Genomic DNA, 16,383 nt, shown 5'->3' on the forward strand with positions numbered 1-16,383 from the left:
GCATTATGCTAAGCGAAATAAGCCAGTCAGAGAAAGATAAATATCACATGATCTCACTCATTTGTGGAATATAATGAACAACATAAACTGATGAACAAAAATAGATCCAGAGTCAAAAAAGCATCAAGCAGACTGTCCAACCTATGAGGGAAGGCGGGGGGTGGGGGGATTTTGAGGAGGTAACAGATCAACCAAAGGACTTGTATGTATGCATATGAGCATAACCAATTAACAGAGACGGTGGGCGGGGAGGGTGAGGGCATGTGTTGGGGGGGTGCGTTTAGGTGGCTGGGGAGTGGTCAGTTGGGAAATGAGGCTTATGTTAAACTTTAAACAATAAAGAATTTTTAAATTTAGAAAAAATAAAGTGCCCTGGTGGCAATTTTTTCTTTCTTTCCCCAGAAGGTATTTCTTCACACTTGGGGCAAACACTTCATGAACCACTCAATTAAAAGTAGCTTTGCTGTTAGCCCTCCATATCACATTTAACTTTTTTTCCATGACATTGTTTTTGAAAACTCACGGGTATTCAGAATGGTAGACAAGTAGAGGCTTCAATTCAAAGTCACTGCTCACATTCCTACACAAGAATAATGTCAGCCTTTCCTACATTGGCTTGTGTCCTGGTAATGACATATCTTCCTTTGTGATGTAAATCTTTTTTGGCATTTTCTTCCAGAAGAGGCCTGTCTCATCACAATTGAACATGTCTTGGGTAACAAATCCCTCGGCCTCTACATATTCTTGAAATTCTGTCACAGAATTATCAGCAGCTACATTGCTAGAACTTGCAGCCTCCCCATGCCTCACTGCACTATGAATGCCACTTATTTTCTTAAATTTATCAAACCACCCCCTGCTAGTTGTAAACTAATCACTTTCAACACTCATTCCAGGGGAGTCTTTCAAGAGGTCAGTATGCAGCATCTTTGCTTTTTCACATATCATTGCCTCCAAAATACTATCACCAGCTAACTGCTTTTCATTTATCCAAATCAACAACATTTTTTCTCTCTTCAGTTGTTTGTTTCATGAGCACTTTCACACCCTTAGCAACATCAGTACTCTTTATGGCCTCTTTATGTTTTAAAATTGTGCTAATCATTGATTTTTTATGCCATGCTCAGTCACCAGATCAGATGCAAGGATACCTCTATCATACTTTGCAAGGATTTCTTTTTAAACCTCTATCATTGTTTACAGAACTTTCCTTTTCACTTTACTTCTATCACTAACATTCTTAGGACACGTGGTGACTTATTATACATATTTAATAATAATAAGTAGCAACAAAAGCCAAAAAAGCATGCAAATATTCACAGCACAATTTCCTGAGATGTTAATAATTCAAGATTTAGCAGTAAACTGACTCATACTCATGCATTCTCTCCTTTATTTTTCTCCTGAGAGATATACACAGGTATCAGCATGAAAGGGTTATTGGGTGGAGAACCAAAGTTTTGTTCAACAACTGAGGCATTTTTTCCATAAACAACTTGATTGAGAATGGAATTAAGATGGGAGATGTTTGAGAACTGAGAGTAGCAGCACTGCCTAACTTTTAAAAAATGGTATAACTACTTTGGAATATAGCTTTGCAGATATTTGAAAAGCTAAATAATCCTGGAGAAGAAAAAGGACAGTGGTTAAAAATTAAGGAGATCTGAATAAAATGGGAATTTTAATTCATAATTAATTAGTTTTGGTTCATTAATTAGAACAAATGCATGATAGTAATTTAGATGTTAATAACATGGAAAATTGGGTATAGGGTATATAGATATCCTCTATACTATCTGCTATGAACTGAATGTTTGTTCCTCCCCCTTATTCATATATTGAAACCCTAACCCCTAATGTGAAGAATTAGGAGGTGGGGCTTTTGGAAGGTCATTAGGTCATGAGAGTAGACCACTACTGAATTGCATTAGTGCCCTTATAAAAGAGACTCTAGAGAGCTCTCTCCTGTCTTTCATCCTGTGAAGACATGGGAGGGTACAGTGAAAAGACTGCCATCTGTGAACCAGAATGTGGTCTCTTATCAGCCATTGAATCTGCTGGTGCCTTGATCTTAGACTTTCCAGTCTCCAGAACCAGAACTATGAGAATTAAATGTGTTGATTAAGCCACTCAGATTATGGAATTTTTTATATACTTGAGCAAACTAAGACACTGTCTTCACAATTTTTAAGTAAATCATAAATTACTCTAAAAAATAAAGTTTTTATTTAAAAAGAGCTAAAAAGGGAGCTAAAAAGTTAAATTTATACCTGCTATATAATCCAGTATCTCCATGTCAAGTTATTTACCCAAGAAAAAAGGAAATACATGTACACACAAAGAAGCATACATGAATGTTCATAGCAGCTTATCTGTAAACCCAAATTAATTTTATAATTTAGTAAAGAATAATACTAGTAAGCACTTATTTGAGCAAAAAGAGCTATAGTTAGGGAGACACTGAGTCAGATAGCAACTTAAATTGTGTTCCACCTAGACAAAGGGGAGGCTGTCTTTTGTTCCCACCCAGATGCTCAATTAGGTCCTTTTAATGTAAATGAGGTATCTACATGGTGCAGTTCTAATTGGACAGGGCAGGTCTCAGTCCTTAATAAAAGTTGACTCAGACAGCTTAAGTGAGCAAGGCATAGTGTGGAAAACTGAGAGTTCAATCTGAGGTTTTTACCAGTATACAGAACAAGTGAGAAACCCTTGTCAGCAAATAGCCTCTAGGCTCTTATTACTTACTAGAGGCCCGGTACACAAAAATTTGTGCACTTGGGGGGGGGGGTCCCTCAGCCCGGCCTATGCCCTCTTGCAGTCTGGGACCCCTAGGAGGATGTCCACCTGCTGGCTTAGGCCCGCTCCCTAGGGGGATCGGGCCCAAGCTGGCAGTCAGACATACCTCTGGCAGCCCGGCAGCCCTCGGGGGATGTCCACTTACCAGCAGGGAGCAGACCTAAGCTGCAGTTGGACATCCTTAGTGCTGCTGAGGAGGCGGGAGAGGCTTCTGCCACCACCGCTGTGCTGAGAGCCATCAGCCTGGCTTGTGGCTGAACAGAGCTCCCCCTGTGGGAGCGCACTGACCACCAGGGGACAGCTCCTGCATTGAGCATCTGCCCCCTGGTGGTCAGTGTGTGTCATAGTGACCAGTCATTCCCAGTCGTTCTGCTGTTAGGGTCAGTTTGCATATTACCCTTTTATTATATAGGATAACATTGGAGTCCTTAGTTGACCATGGGGTGTCCATTTCAGCAGATAAATTATTTCTTGTGATTCACATCAAAGGAAACCTTCTTCTCACAAGTATAATAGCCCCCAAACTGGAAACAACCCAAATGTCCATTAACAAGTGAATGGATAATCAAGCTGTCTATATCCATATATTGAAATACTACTCAGCAACAAAAAAGAATGACTATTGATACATATACTGCAAGGATAGATGAATCTTAAAATAATTGTGTTAAGTTAAATAGTGCAAACAAAAAAAGCATATAACCTGTATAATTTCATTTATATAAATCTCTAGAAAGTGCAAATTGATTTATAGTGACAGAAAAATCAGTATTATTGTGGAAGAAGGGCAGGAGGGAAGGATTACAAAAAGGCATCAGGAAACTTGTGTGACTGATATGTTCATTATCTTGAATATTGTGATAGTTTCACAGGTGTATACAGATATCAATTAGCAATTACAGACTGTACACTTTAAATTGTGTGCTGTTTAATGTATATCATTATACCCCCCAAAAGCTGTTTATTTTAAGAAATTTAGTCAGTCATGTACAGGAAAAAGGAGATAATTTCTTAGGCTCATATAACTACTACCTTTGATCAGGAAACATAGATCTGAGCTTTTTGGTAGTGGAAATTTTGCTACTAGGTACCATTGTACCTACCACTTGTCCTTTGGGTATCAGTTTAATTCTCTGAAAAGTGAAGATGGCCCTTAAATTTGTTTACAGGCAGATACATTGATAATAATTCTAACCATGTATCTACTAAAAATGGAGACAATCAAAATATCCTTTGATAGAGAATTGGATAAAGAAGATATGGTACATATATGCTATGGAATACTACTCAGCCATAAGATGAAATCATGATATTTGTGACAACATGGATGGACCTTGAAAATATTATTCTAAGCAAAATAAGTCAGTCAGAAAAAGCTAAAAACCATATGATTTCATTCATATGTGGGATATAAAACTGAAATTCATAGACACAGACAAAAGTATGGTGTTTACTAGAAGGAAGGGGATTGGAGGTAGCAAAGGGTAAAGGGGGCCAAATATATGGTGATAGTAGATGATTTGACTTTTAGTGGTGAGCACACAGTGCAATATACAGATTGTATATCATAGAAATGTACACTTAAAACCTATATTATCTTATTAACCAATGTCACCCCAATAAATTTAATAAAAAATAAATTAATTCCAGTTGCATTAACTTCATAAACCTTAATATGAAATTGACTAATAAAGTGTCACTAATTAGGAAACAAAGTTTAAATGGAAATTAATAGTTAATAACTAATTGTAAGTGTTATATTGATTCTTTTTATCTGAACATCTCTTTCATGCCAGGCAATAAATTAGATTTTTCACATAGCTTTATTGAAATACAATTTACATATTATTCAGTTCACCCATTTAAAATGTATAAATCTCTGCTTTTTAGTATATTCACAGATATGTGCAACCATCACCACAGTCAATTTTGTAACATTTTCACTACTGCAAAAAGAAGCCCCAGACTATGTAATGGGTACAGGGCTTCCTTTTGGGGTGATGAAAATTATCTGGAAATAGTAGTGGTGGTTGCACAACATTGTGAATATATTAAATGTCACTGAACTGTAGACTTTTAAATAGTGCTTGTTATGCTATATTGTGTCCACTATACCAAAATTAAAGATATACACTTTAAGTTTCTACCCTTATCTCTCCATTCCATTAGCACCAAGAAACCATTGATATAATTTCTAACTATAATAATAAAAGTGTAATATGCTAATTAGACTGGACAGCCAAAGGACCTTCTGGACGTCATTCCAGACATCCTTCCGGATGAAGCCGCAGCAGCAGGGGCCGAGGCACAGGTGATTGGGGCAACCAGGCAGGCAGGCATGCAGAGTGGTTAGGGGCAATGAGGCAGGCAGGCAGAGTGTTTAGGGCTGATCAGACAGGCAGACGAGTGGTTAGGGGCGATGAGGCAGGCAGGTGAGCGGTTAGGAGCCAGTGGTCCCAGATTGCGAGAGGGATGTCCAACTGCCGGTTTAGGCCCGATCCCACTGTGAGATCAGGCCTAAACCAGCAGTCAGACATCCCCCAAGGAGTCCTGGATTATGAGATGGTGTGGGCCAGGCTGAGGGACCTCCCCCTCCTGTGCATGAATTTCATGCACCAGGCCTCTAGTCTATATATATAAAAGGCTACTATGCAATGTGCCCCCTCGGGAGTTTGACAGGGAGACTGGGAGTTCAATTGCTAGCTATGGCATGCACTGACCACCAGGGGGCAATGCAGAACATTGCGGGTGACCAGTGGTGGTGGTGGGGTGCTGAGGGAGCAAGGGAAGGAGGAGGTGTGAAGGTGGGGAGGCAGGGAACCTGATTGGCCCTGGTTGCTGGCCAGGCCTAGGGGCCCTAACCGTGCACAAATTTCATTCACCAGTCCTCTAGCATATATATATTTGCCTGTTTTGGACATTTCATATAATATGTGATCTTTTGTTACTGGCTCTTTTCAATGACAATGTTTTCAAGGTTCATCCATGTCATAGTTTGAATTAGTACTTCATTCATTCTTTTACAGCTCAATAATATTCTATTGTATAAATACACCACATTTTATTTATTCATTCATCAGTTGATGAATATTTTGGTTACTTCCACATTTTATCTATTATGAATAATGATCCTATGAACATTTGTGTATAAGTTTTTGTGGGAATGTATGTTTTGATTTATTTGATTAACATATCTAGGAGGGAAATTCTTAATAACTCTATGTTTAATCATTTGAGGAACTGCCAGATTGCAACCAGGGATCAAACCCACAACCTGGGTATGTGCACTAACCAGGAATTGAACCTGCCACCTTTTTGTGCATGGGATGACACTTCAACCAATTGAGCTACACTGGCCAGGGCCAGGTTGTTATCCAGAGTGGCTGCACCAGTTTGCTCTCCTACCAGTAGTATATGAGGGTATCAATTTCTCCAAAGTCTTTCTAACACTTGTTATAATAATGGTGAGTATGAAGTGTTATCAAAGGGTTTGATTTGCATTTCCCTGATGACTAATTTTATTAGGCACCTTTTTATGGACCTTCTTCCTAGAAACATGCTAACACAGTCAATATTTTACATAGGCTCTCAATGTTATGAATCCTTAGAGTGGAATTATTGGGTAAAAATATGAATAGAAACTATCATGGTAGTTATTATAAATTATATTTAACAATAGTAAATAAGATAAAGTATACTTGTTCCTTTTACATTGCCATATATTTGATAAAATGTGTTGGACATTAGTTGTACTGAAATACTAGATTGGTTCCCACTACATGACTCAATGGGAGTGGAAGGGGAAGGGTCTCAATTGTTATTGGAATGAGAAATGTTAATTATATGTCACCATCTCTGAAATCAAAGGGCCACCCCACAGACTGAGGTAGTGAAAATTACTTATCCCTTATTTGTACAAAAGAATCATACTATATAGGATTAGCAAACCAATAAAATAGATGTGTTTATACCAGGGATATATCTCTATAACAGGAGAGTGAAAAAAAGTCCAGGGAGGCACGAATCTGAAAGACCAGTCACTTTCTATATGAGCAGTTGGTACTGGAAAAAATAAATACTATTTAACAAGAGTCCACAGTTATTTTGATGGGTACTAGATTACTACTGCCACTGTAGCTTTACACCTACGACATATGAAAGTTGTTTGATCACAGTTGCTTAGTGATCTGAGGAGTCACCTACAAAGTTTGGATCTTTGGTATGACTAGAAGTTGTAACAGTAACCTAAGCTTTGGAAACTCAGATGAATTTGCTTAGGCAGCTTTGAGGGGGTCATTACATCCCATGTCATATTCTTAGAACCTGAGAAAACCTACATATATTGGAGGTTGACACATTTTCATTTCTTAAGGCAGCTAACCTCACTCTCTCCATCAGATCAGCCTTTAGAAAATGAAATGATTTGGAATTTCAATTAAAATCCCTGGCAGAAACTCTTTTAGGATGTTCCATTTCTCTACTGCAAAGACAGAAAAGAAAAAAATAGCAATTCAAGTTCTGTACCTTATTTCACCTTCTCTAATGTGACCTGCCAGTTCTTCAATAAACTTCTCCCCTTTCATCCAATAGATCATTGGTCCAGACTCTCCACTAAATCCAAAGAATGCTTTGCAAGGGATATTCAGCGGTTTACCTGAGAATGACAGAGAAAAAGAAATGAGAAGCTGGCTTCTGGTTATTGCTGGGAGACAGAAAAAAACTTTTAACATCCAAAGGAAAATTCAGAGGTGACCCATTTTCAACTCTTCTTTCAATCATCTTATCACTGTACATGAGGAAAAATTTAAATGTTACAAGAACTCAGAAATTTTAAAATTCAAGATGTTCCCTTCACTTTCAGTCTGTACTAGTATGTATTTTTGTTCTGAGGTGGATCTCTTATACAGTATATCCCAGGTACTGCAGGTAAAGGGAAGCAATGGAATTGCAAACATCAAGAATCATTTTGTTTGGTATTTGTGAGCCCTCCATTCATCAACTGCTGCTGGTTTTGTACCATAAAATTTATCTTTTATGTATCCCCATAAATAAGTTTAGTTGATACATTTTCTTTGTTCAAAGCTTATTCTGTCTTAACCCATTATTTCAGATCAATTAAACCTGAAATAGAGTAAAAACTAAGTGAGATATCAGCTGTTTTGTGGGGTCATGTTTTCTTATCCATTCTGTTTACATTTAAGGTTATTGTTGATAGGTACTTATTTATTGCCATTTTATTCTTTATACCTATGTTCATCTCTCTATATATTTCTTCTTTTAAAGCAGGCCCTTTAACATCTCTTGCAATACTGGTTTGGTAGTATTGAACTCCATTAGCCTTTTTTCAGCTGGGAAACTCTTTATTTTGCCTTCAATTTTAAGTGATAACCTTGGTGGATAGAGTAGTCTTAGTTTTAGATCCTTGCTTTTCATGACTATGAATATTTCATGCCATTTCCTTTTGGCCAGAAGTGTTTCTGTTGAGAAACCAGCTGACAGCCTTACGGGAACTCACTTGTAGTTAACTGTTCTTACTACTCTTAAGATTCTCTCTTTGTCTTTAACCTTTGCCATTTCAATTATGATGTGTCTTGGTGTCAGTCTCTTTGGGTTCAACTTGATTGGGATTCTCTGTGCTTCCTGAGCTTATGTCACTTTTTTTCTTCACTGGGTTAGGGAAGTTTTTAGCCATTATTTCTTCAAATAGGTTCTCTATCCCTTGCTCACTCTCTTATTATTATGGTACTCCTATGTTGTGAATTTTATTATACTTGATATCCTAGAGACCTTTACAATTTTCCTCATTTTTTTAAAATGCTCTTTTCTTTTTGATGCTCTGCTTGGGTGCTTACTGTTATCTTGTCCTCTAAATCATTGACTCAGTCATCTGCTTTTTCTAACCTGCTGTTGATTCCTTTTAGTATATTCTTTGTTTTATATACTGTATACTGCATTTTTGACTGGTTCTTTTTTATGGTTTCAGTGTAATTTTTAATGCTTACTTTCTCTTCGTTTAAGTTCACACTGAGATCACCCATTTTTTTCCCTAAGGTCCTTGAGCATCCTTATAACCATTGTGGGATCCTCCCCTCCCCCCCTTGATGTAGCCACACTACCCAACCTTCTCGTCTTGTTCCTGGACAAAAGTTTCCCTGGGAGACAGGCTCCAAAAGTCCCAGCTCTGCTTCACACTGTAGTGCCCCTATGCCACTGAAGTCAGTAGGTGGGGGTAGGGGCAATGGCTGTGTGATCCAGGTCAGGAAGACCAGCCTTTTTTTATCAAATATACACAGTTTAGTCACTGTTTGAGTCTCTGACAAATCCCCATGAAAAGAAGCGCCCAAAGTCATTGCTGAGTTCAACTAGTAGACCACTCCACAGGACACAATTATGACAGAGTGGCCTCACTAGTAGTAAAAAACCAGGTAGTGCACTCCACAGGCTGTTGTTGTAAGAATAGGATTGTTCATCCCTGGGAAGATTGCATCTTGGTCTCCCAGGCAGACTGAATCTCCACTGATTTTTACCACCAAATCCTATGCAGGCTCCTCTTCCCATTTCTGTTGCTTTGGGTTGGGAATCCTTGTGTGGAGTTGAGGCCCCATGTTCCTGGGGGAAGTTGGTTTTGCAGCCACGATATCCCTCTGGCTTCTCAGCTTCTACTGCCACACTTGGATGCACAGGCTAGCCCTTTAAGTGTTGCTGCCCTTCTTCCAAGTCTCTATGTGGCTTCTTTTCAAAATCCTTGGTTATAACATTTCATGTCAGCTAGCCTTCAGTTGGGTATTCAGGTTGCTTGCTGTATAATTTAGCTCTAAATCCAGTTTTGGGCTGGTAGCATGTGAGTGTAGCTTCCAACTACTCTGCAGCCATCCTGGAATACCTTCAGCCATTATTTCTTCATATAAGTTTTTGTGCTTTTATCTCTCTATTCTCCTTGTGGGATCTTTATTATATTAATATTAATATGCTTTATGTTGTGCCATAAGTCCTGTAAATTATTTTTACTTTTTTCATTCTTTTTTTTTCTTTTTCTGTTCTTATTTGTTGAGTTCCACAGCTCTGTCTTAGAGTTTACTTATACTTTCTTCTGGTTCATCTAGTCTGCTGTTGAACACTTATACTTTTCAGTCCAGTTATTATATTCTTTTTTTTAAATCCTCACCTGAGGACATGTTCACTGATTTTTAGAGAGAGAGAGATGGAGGGAGAGAGAAAGAGAATGAGAGAAACATAATTCAGTTTCACACTAACCAGGAATCAAAGCCACAACCTGAGTATGTGCGCTGATCAGGAATTGAATCTATGACCTTTCAATGTATGGACTTATATTCAAACCAAGTGAGCCACACTGGCTAAGGCTCAATTATTGTCTTCTTCACCTCTATAACTTATATTTGGTACTTTCTTATATTTTCTATCTCTTTTTTATATTCTCACTGTGATTATCCTCCTCCCAAGTTTGGTGAGCCTCTTTATGAGGATTACTTTGAACTCTTTATCAGTTAAATTTCCTATATCTGCTTAAGATTTTTTTCTGAGGTTTGTACTTTGTTTAGAACATAGTTTTTATTTCTTTATTTGACTCTTTTTGTTGATTTCAATATATTAGATGAAATAGCTACCTCTCCCAGTTTTGAAGAAGTGGATTTATGTAGGAGATGAACCATATCTTTTAATCTTGCCCTAGCTCTAGGTTGTCTTGCAAACATTTGTGATTATCTAAGCAACCTAATCTATTTTAATAGCTCACAGTAGTTGACAATGTACCAAGACCTATCAGTGTCCCAAAGGGAAATATCTCATTCAGCACCTAGATCCATGTTAATTGAATGCCAGAACCTCTGACTGCAGCTTTTAAAGTATGCAAATATATACAGGTCTGTGGGATTGCAAGCGTATGCTCTGCCTGCCACCAGAACCCAATGATGTGGAGGTGTCCTCAGGAGACAGTTGCCAAAACAGGAGCTCCAGATATGTATATAAGTTCTTCCTGAAAAATACCAATAAACTATAGAGAAGCAGAGGGATAAAGCAAGCATGGTTTTCAGAAGGCTATGTTACCTGAGAGTACATTTGTGAGCCTCTAGAAATGTGCCAAGCCAGAAGCCTGCCCCTAAGGGCGAAGCTCCAGGACAAACAAGTAGGACTCTTTCACAGAAAGACTATAGTTGTGTTTCAGTTTGCTGTCTGTGCAGTGCCCTGGGGGCTGTAGTCTGCCAATAACTACCACTCTAGTTATTTTTTCAAGGGACCCAGGAATGATAGCCTCATTGGTCTCCAGAGCCATGTGATTAAGGGGCATATCTTGGGTAACAGCTACAAAAATCAGGGCGCCAGACATAAAAAGCAGATGCATGTAAAAGCTTCTGTATGGGAGATACTAGCTCTCTGTGGCATGGCAAAGGGATAGTGCATAAATAATTCCCACCAGTTTTTTCCCCAGTGAGTATTCCAGCAGGCTCTTGCTCCTCCAGCTGACACTTTCAGATTAGAAAATTAATCTGTTTCACATAAAATCTGGGATCTTTTCAAATGGCTGCTTCTGTGATGGTAAAGTTAGTCATCACAGGAACCATTTAAGAACCATTTGTCAGTTTGCTACAGTTTTTTTGGGTCTCATGAACATGAGCCCTGTTTGTTTTTAAAGCCAGAGTTTTTTTCGGTTTGTCTCCCTGGTGTTTAACAAATATATAAATTTATAAAAAGCTATTGAATAGTGCTATTACATTGGTGAATTATATGATGTGGAATTTACAGCTCAATAATCTGTTTAAAGAAAAAAAAATATCCTTGTCCTCAGGAAATTAAAATCTGGGATGGGAGAGAGGAAGAGGTGAAGAATAATACACAAAATAAATTACAGTAGACCCTTGAATAACATGTGTTTGAACTGTATGGGTCAAACATGGATTTCATCCAATAAATACATGGATTTTATCCAATAAATACTTTAAATGTATTTCTCCTTATGAAATGATTTTTCTAATAACATTTTCTTTTCTCTATCTTACTTCACTGTAAGAATACAGTACATAATATAAATATAACATACAAAATATGTTTTTATCAACTATTATACTATCAACTTGAGGCCCGATGCACAAAAATTTGTGCACTTGGGGGGGGGGTCCCCTCAGCCCAGCCTGTGCCCTCTCACAGTCTGGGAACCCTTGGGGGATGTCCACTTGCCATCAGGGACCAGGCCTAAGCTGCAGTTGGACATCCTTAGCACTGCTGTGCTGGCAGCGGTCAGCCTGACTTGTGGATGAGCAGAGCTCCCCCTGTGGGAGCACACTGACCACAAGGGGGCAGCTCCTGCATTGAGCATCTGCCCCCTGGTGGTCAGTGTGTATCATAGTGACCAGTCATTCCCAGTCGTTCTGCTGTTAGGGTCAATTTGCATATTACCCTTTTATTATATAGGATAGAGGCCTGGTGCACGGGTGGGTGCTGGCTGGTTTGCCCTGAAGGGTGTCCTGGATCAGGGTGATGGTCCCGCTGGGGTGCCTGGCCAGCTTGGGTGAGAGGCTGCTGGCTGTTTGCAGGCTGGCCACAGCCCCTTCACGGTGGGGGGCCCTACTAGGGTGCCTGGCCAGCCTGGGTGAGGGGCTGATGGCTGTTTGCAGGCTGGCCCCGGCCCCCAGCCACCCAAGCTCCCAGTGGAGGCTGGCTGGAAGCAGGTATCTGGGTTTTATTTACCTTCTATAATTGAAACTTTGTTACCTTCAGCAGAGGCCACAGCAGGCCAGGGCAGGCGGGAAGCTTGGCTTCCTCCATCGCTGGGGCAACCAAGCCTCCTGCTTGCTCCAGCTCCGTGGCTGCTGGCCGCCATCTTGGTTGGGTTAATTTGCATATAGTCGCTCTGATTGGCTGGTGGGTGGCTTGGGGCATAGCGAAGGTACGGTCAATTTGCATGTTTCTCTTTTATTAGATTAGATTATTATTATGGTCAACACTAGGGTATTAAGTAATTAAGTTTTAGGAGAATCAAAAGTTATATGTGGATTTTTGACTGTGTGAGGAATGTACACCTCTAAGCATTGGTCAAGGGTCAACCATAGTATGATGTTGTTTTCAGATTTTAATATATGTCATGTTTGTCATTACTTTAATCACTGAATGGTGTATGCATAAGTCTTCAGTAATCCAAAGAGATTATGTTTTGCATTTCAAATCCATGTAATTGCTCTTAGACAACTTTAAAAAACCCAGAGATTTATATATACAGATATACAGATATACAGATATAAAGATATATAGACATATAGGTATATAATGTGAGAGAATTTTATGTAGTGTGGTAAGATAAAATATTTTAAATTTGTCCACACATGTTAATCTCCCCTTATACTTGGACTTTCTAAGAATTTCTTAAGCACAACAATTTTAATTTTAATTTATCTCCACCCCACTCTTCCATCCCTTGATGTCCTATGGATTATATATAAGGCCAATGATAATTATCAATATCCTATTTTGCCAAATAATTTTTCTTCATCCTCTGTTTTACTCTTTATACAATTTTCAACAAACTTCTTTCAATGTACCCTTTATATTTTCCTAGTATCTCTATTTCTCTGGATGCTTTTTTTTCCCCATTTTTGTCAGTGGAAGCACACTTAGGGTGATTAAGTTTCTTATGAAGTTTTGTAATTTTATTACTGTGTATATATTTATTGTGGGTATTGCTTCCAGTGGGAGTCCAGTGTGCCAAGCACTATGAAGACATACCCTCTGAGTGGTTCCAAGTTTGCCTCTGTTAGGGCCTTACGAGTTTTACTGGTTTGGAACTAGTTTTTCTGTAAATTTCTTAGCTTGGTGGTTTGTGCCACATGTGGTTTGGTTGAATTTAGATCCATCCCCATGCTCCATACAGGTTTAGAGTTCCGATTTCTCTTGAACATCTATTTCCATTTATGACCATTGTCCTGGATGGAATGTGAATTTTCTGGCTGCTTTCATGAAAGAATGAGCAGAATGTTCTAGTTCCCATTTCATAGACTTTCAGGCTCCATAGACCAATCAGTTTTCTAAATTTTGGGGAGTTTATCTCAGATGTATCACTATAGTTTACACAGACCTGTAGCTCTATGGTCCTGATTTTCAGCTCAAGACTTTAGATCCCTGAGGTTCATATCTGGTTCTTATATCCCTAGGAAAAATAATCAGATAAACTTAGTTTTGCTTTTTACACCCTTCTCTGGGTTAGAGGTCCTTTTTTATTCTTAAAGCCTGGGGATTCCCCTTATTGGCTTTGAAGCTGCACAAACCATGTATAGTCTTTTTTTTTATTTTGACCAGAATTTATCTAGGTTTAGTAGAAGAAATGAGTCTTTATCATATCAATTCAGTCTACCATATTAACTAGGCATCTGGCATTCCACCACAGAAATTTGTAAGTTGTACATCTTAGGCCTTACTGATCTATTTAATTTTACTTTCATCCAAGTAATTAAAAGTAGAATTTCCATTTATGTTCTGGCTAATATAAATGGAGGTTTTCCTTTCTTTTCTGGGCTCACACTTAGATTTGATCTTTATGAGATGAGATGAAGAGTGAAAAGTTTTGATGCCATTGTAAAAGCCATTCACCTTCCTGCTGTGTTTTATGTACTTAACTTTCTTTTGAAGTTTTATAATTTTATTCCTGTATGTACATCTATAGTGGGTATTATTTTTAGTGGGAGTACAGTGTGCCAAGCACTGTGTAGACAATCCCTCTGAGCGGTTCCAAGTTTGCCCCTGCCAAGGCCTTACAAGTAGCTTCAGCTTTCAAGAGATTTATTCCTTCAAAAGAGAATCCATAATTAGGGCATATAACTTTCATTTATTTGTACACTAGAGGCCCAGTGCACAGATTTTCTGCACTGCGGCGGGGGTCCCTCAGCCCAACCTGCCCCCTCTCACAGTCCAGGAGCCCTCAGGGGATGTCCTACTGATGGAGTAGGGCTCAGCCATCAGTAGGCCTCCCTCTGCAGGAGGCAACCTGGCTGATCAGGAGAACGTGCCGCTCCCATCACCCTGCTGCTGCTGCCACTGCCTGCTGCCACAGCCGCCAAGGTGTTTTCATCAACACGGACTCCAATCCCTTCACCACGAAAAAATGACAACTTTATTTAGGCATTTTCAAGATGTCTCTTTCATAGGATATGACATTTCTTTTTTTCGTTTTATCCTCACCTGAGGATATTTTTCCATTGATTTTTAGAGAGCATGGAAGAGAGAGGTAAAGACAGAGAAAAATATCAATGTGAGAGGGACACTGCAATTGGCTGCCTCCTGCATGAGCCCTGACCTGGGCCCCAGACAGGGAGAAGCCTGCAACCTAGGTGCATGCCCTTGATCAGAATCAAACCTGGACCTTGTGGTCCACAGGCCAAGGCTCTATCCACTGCGCCAAAGTGGCTAGGGCAGGATACGATGTTTCTTAGTCCCTCCAGCAGTGGACCTTTGTTTTTTCCTCCAGGAGTGAGGTGGAAAAACCCTAGATCACCTTCTTGGTTTCTTTTTTTTTAAAATATATTTTATTCATTTTTTACAGAGAGGTAGGGAGAAGGATAGAGAGCTAGAAACATCAATGAGAGAGAAACATCGATCAGCTGCCTTCTGCACATCCCCCACTGGGGATGTGCCCGCAACCAAGGTACATGCCCTTGACTGGAATCAAACCTGGGACCCTTCAGTCCACAGGCTGACGCTCTATCTACTGAGCTAAACCTGTCAGGGCACCTTCTTGGATGATTCTTAGGCAAGTTACCAAGAACACTGCAAGTAGCATATGGGGAGCTTAGCCAATGAGCAGTCAGAAAAAGTTTTTTCCTCTGCAGCTCACGCACAGAGGCAGGACTGCTGGTGAGGGCCTGCCCTTGGCCGTAAGTGGGGCCTCTCTCTCCCTCTCCCTCTCCCTCTCCCTCTCCCTCTCCCTCTCCCTCTCCCTCTCCCTCTCCCTCTCCCTCTCCCTCTCCCTCTCCCTCTCCCTCTCCCTCTCCCTCTCCCTCTCCCTCTCCCTCTCCCTCTCCCTCTCCCTCTCCCTCTCCCTCTCCCTCTCCCTCTCCCTCTCCCTCTCCCTCTCCCTCTCCCTCTCCCTCTCCCTCTCCCTCTCCCTCTCCCTCTCCCTCTCCCTCTCCCTCTCCTTTTCTTTCTCTCTCCAGGCCCGTTGCAAAGAGCTTCATGCAATAGGCCTTCCTTTCCCTGGCTGCTGGCACCGGTTTTCCTCCGGCACTCGGAACCCAGGCCTTCTTTCCGGCTGCAGCTGAGAAGCCAAGCCTGGAGGCTTCTCCACTCTGAGCACAGCGGAGAAGGCAAGCCTCTTCAGTCTTAAGTCATATTCAGTCTTCAGTCATCTTTAGTCTTCAGTTGTCTTCAGTCTTCAGTCGTCTTCAGTCTTCACTGGGGCCGGAGCCTTCAGTCTTTGCTCTGCATCTGCATATGCAAATTAACTGCCATCTTTGTTGGGTTAATTTGCATAATCATCCTGATTGGCTGGTGGGTGTAGCGGAGTGACACCAATTTTCATGTTTCTCTTTTATTAGTGTACTAGAGGCCCAGTGCACAAAAATTTGTGCACTCGGGGGGGGGGGG

General features: G+C 40.1%; 1 protein-coding gene across 1 annotated transcript in view; it reads right to left on the reverse strand.

Moving 5' to 3' along the window:
- The window catches only part of IL1RAPL2 (interleukin 1 receptor accessory protein-like 2), a 1,356,387-nt gene that overhangs the window by 77,855 nt on the left and 1,262,149 nt on the right, over nucleotides 1–16,383 (reverse strand). The window contains exon 7 of the mRNA XM_005869867.2: nucleotides 7,324–7,453. Within this exon, the coding sequence (XP_005869929.2) occupies nucleotides 7,324–7,453 (130 nt within the window). The remainder of the gene's footprint in view (nucleotides 1–7,323; nucleotides 7,454–16,383) is intronic.

This window comes from Myotis brandtii, unplaced genomic scaffold (genome assembly GCF_000412655.1).
Source record: "Myotis brandtii unplaced genomic scaffold, ASM41265v1 scaffold305, whole genome shotgun sequence".
NCBI lineage: Eukaryota > Metazoa > Chordata > Mammalia > Chiroptera > Vespertilionidae > Myotis > Myotis brandtii.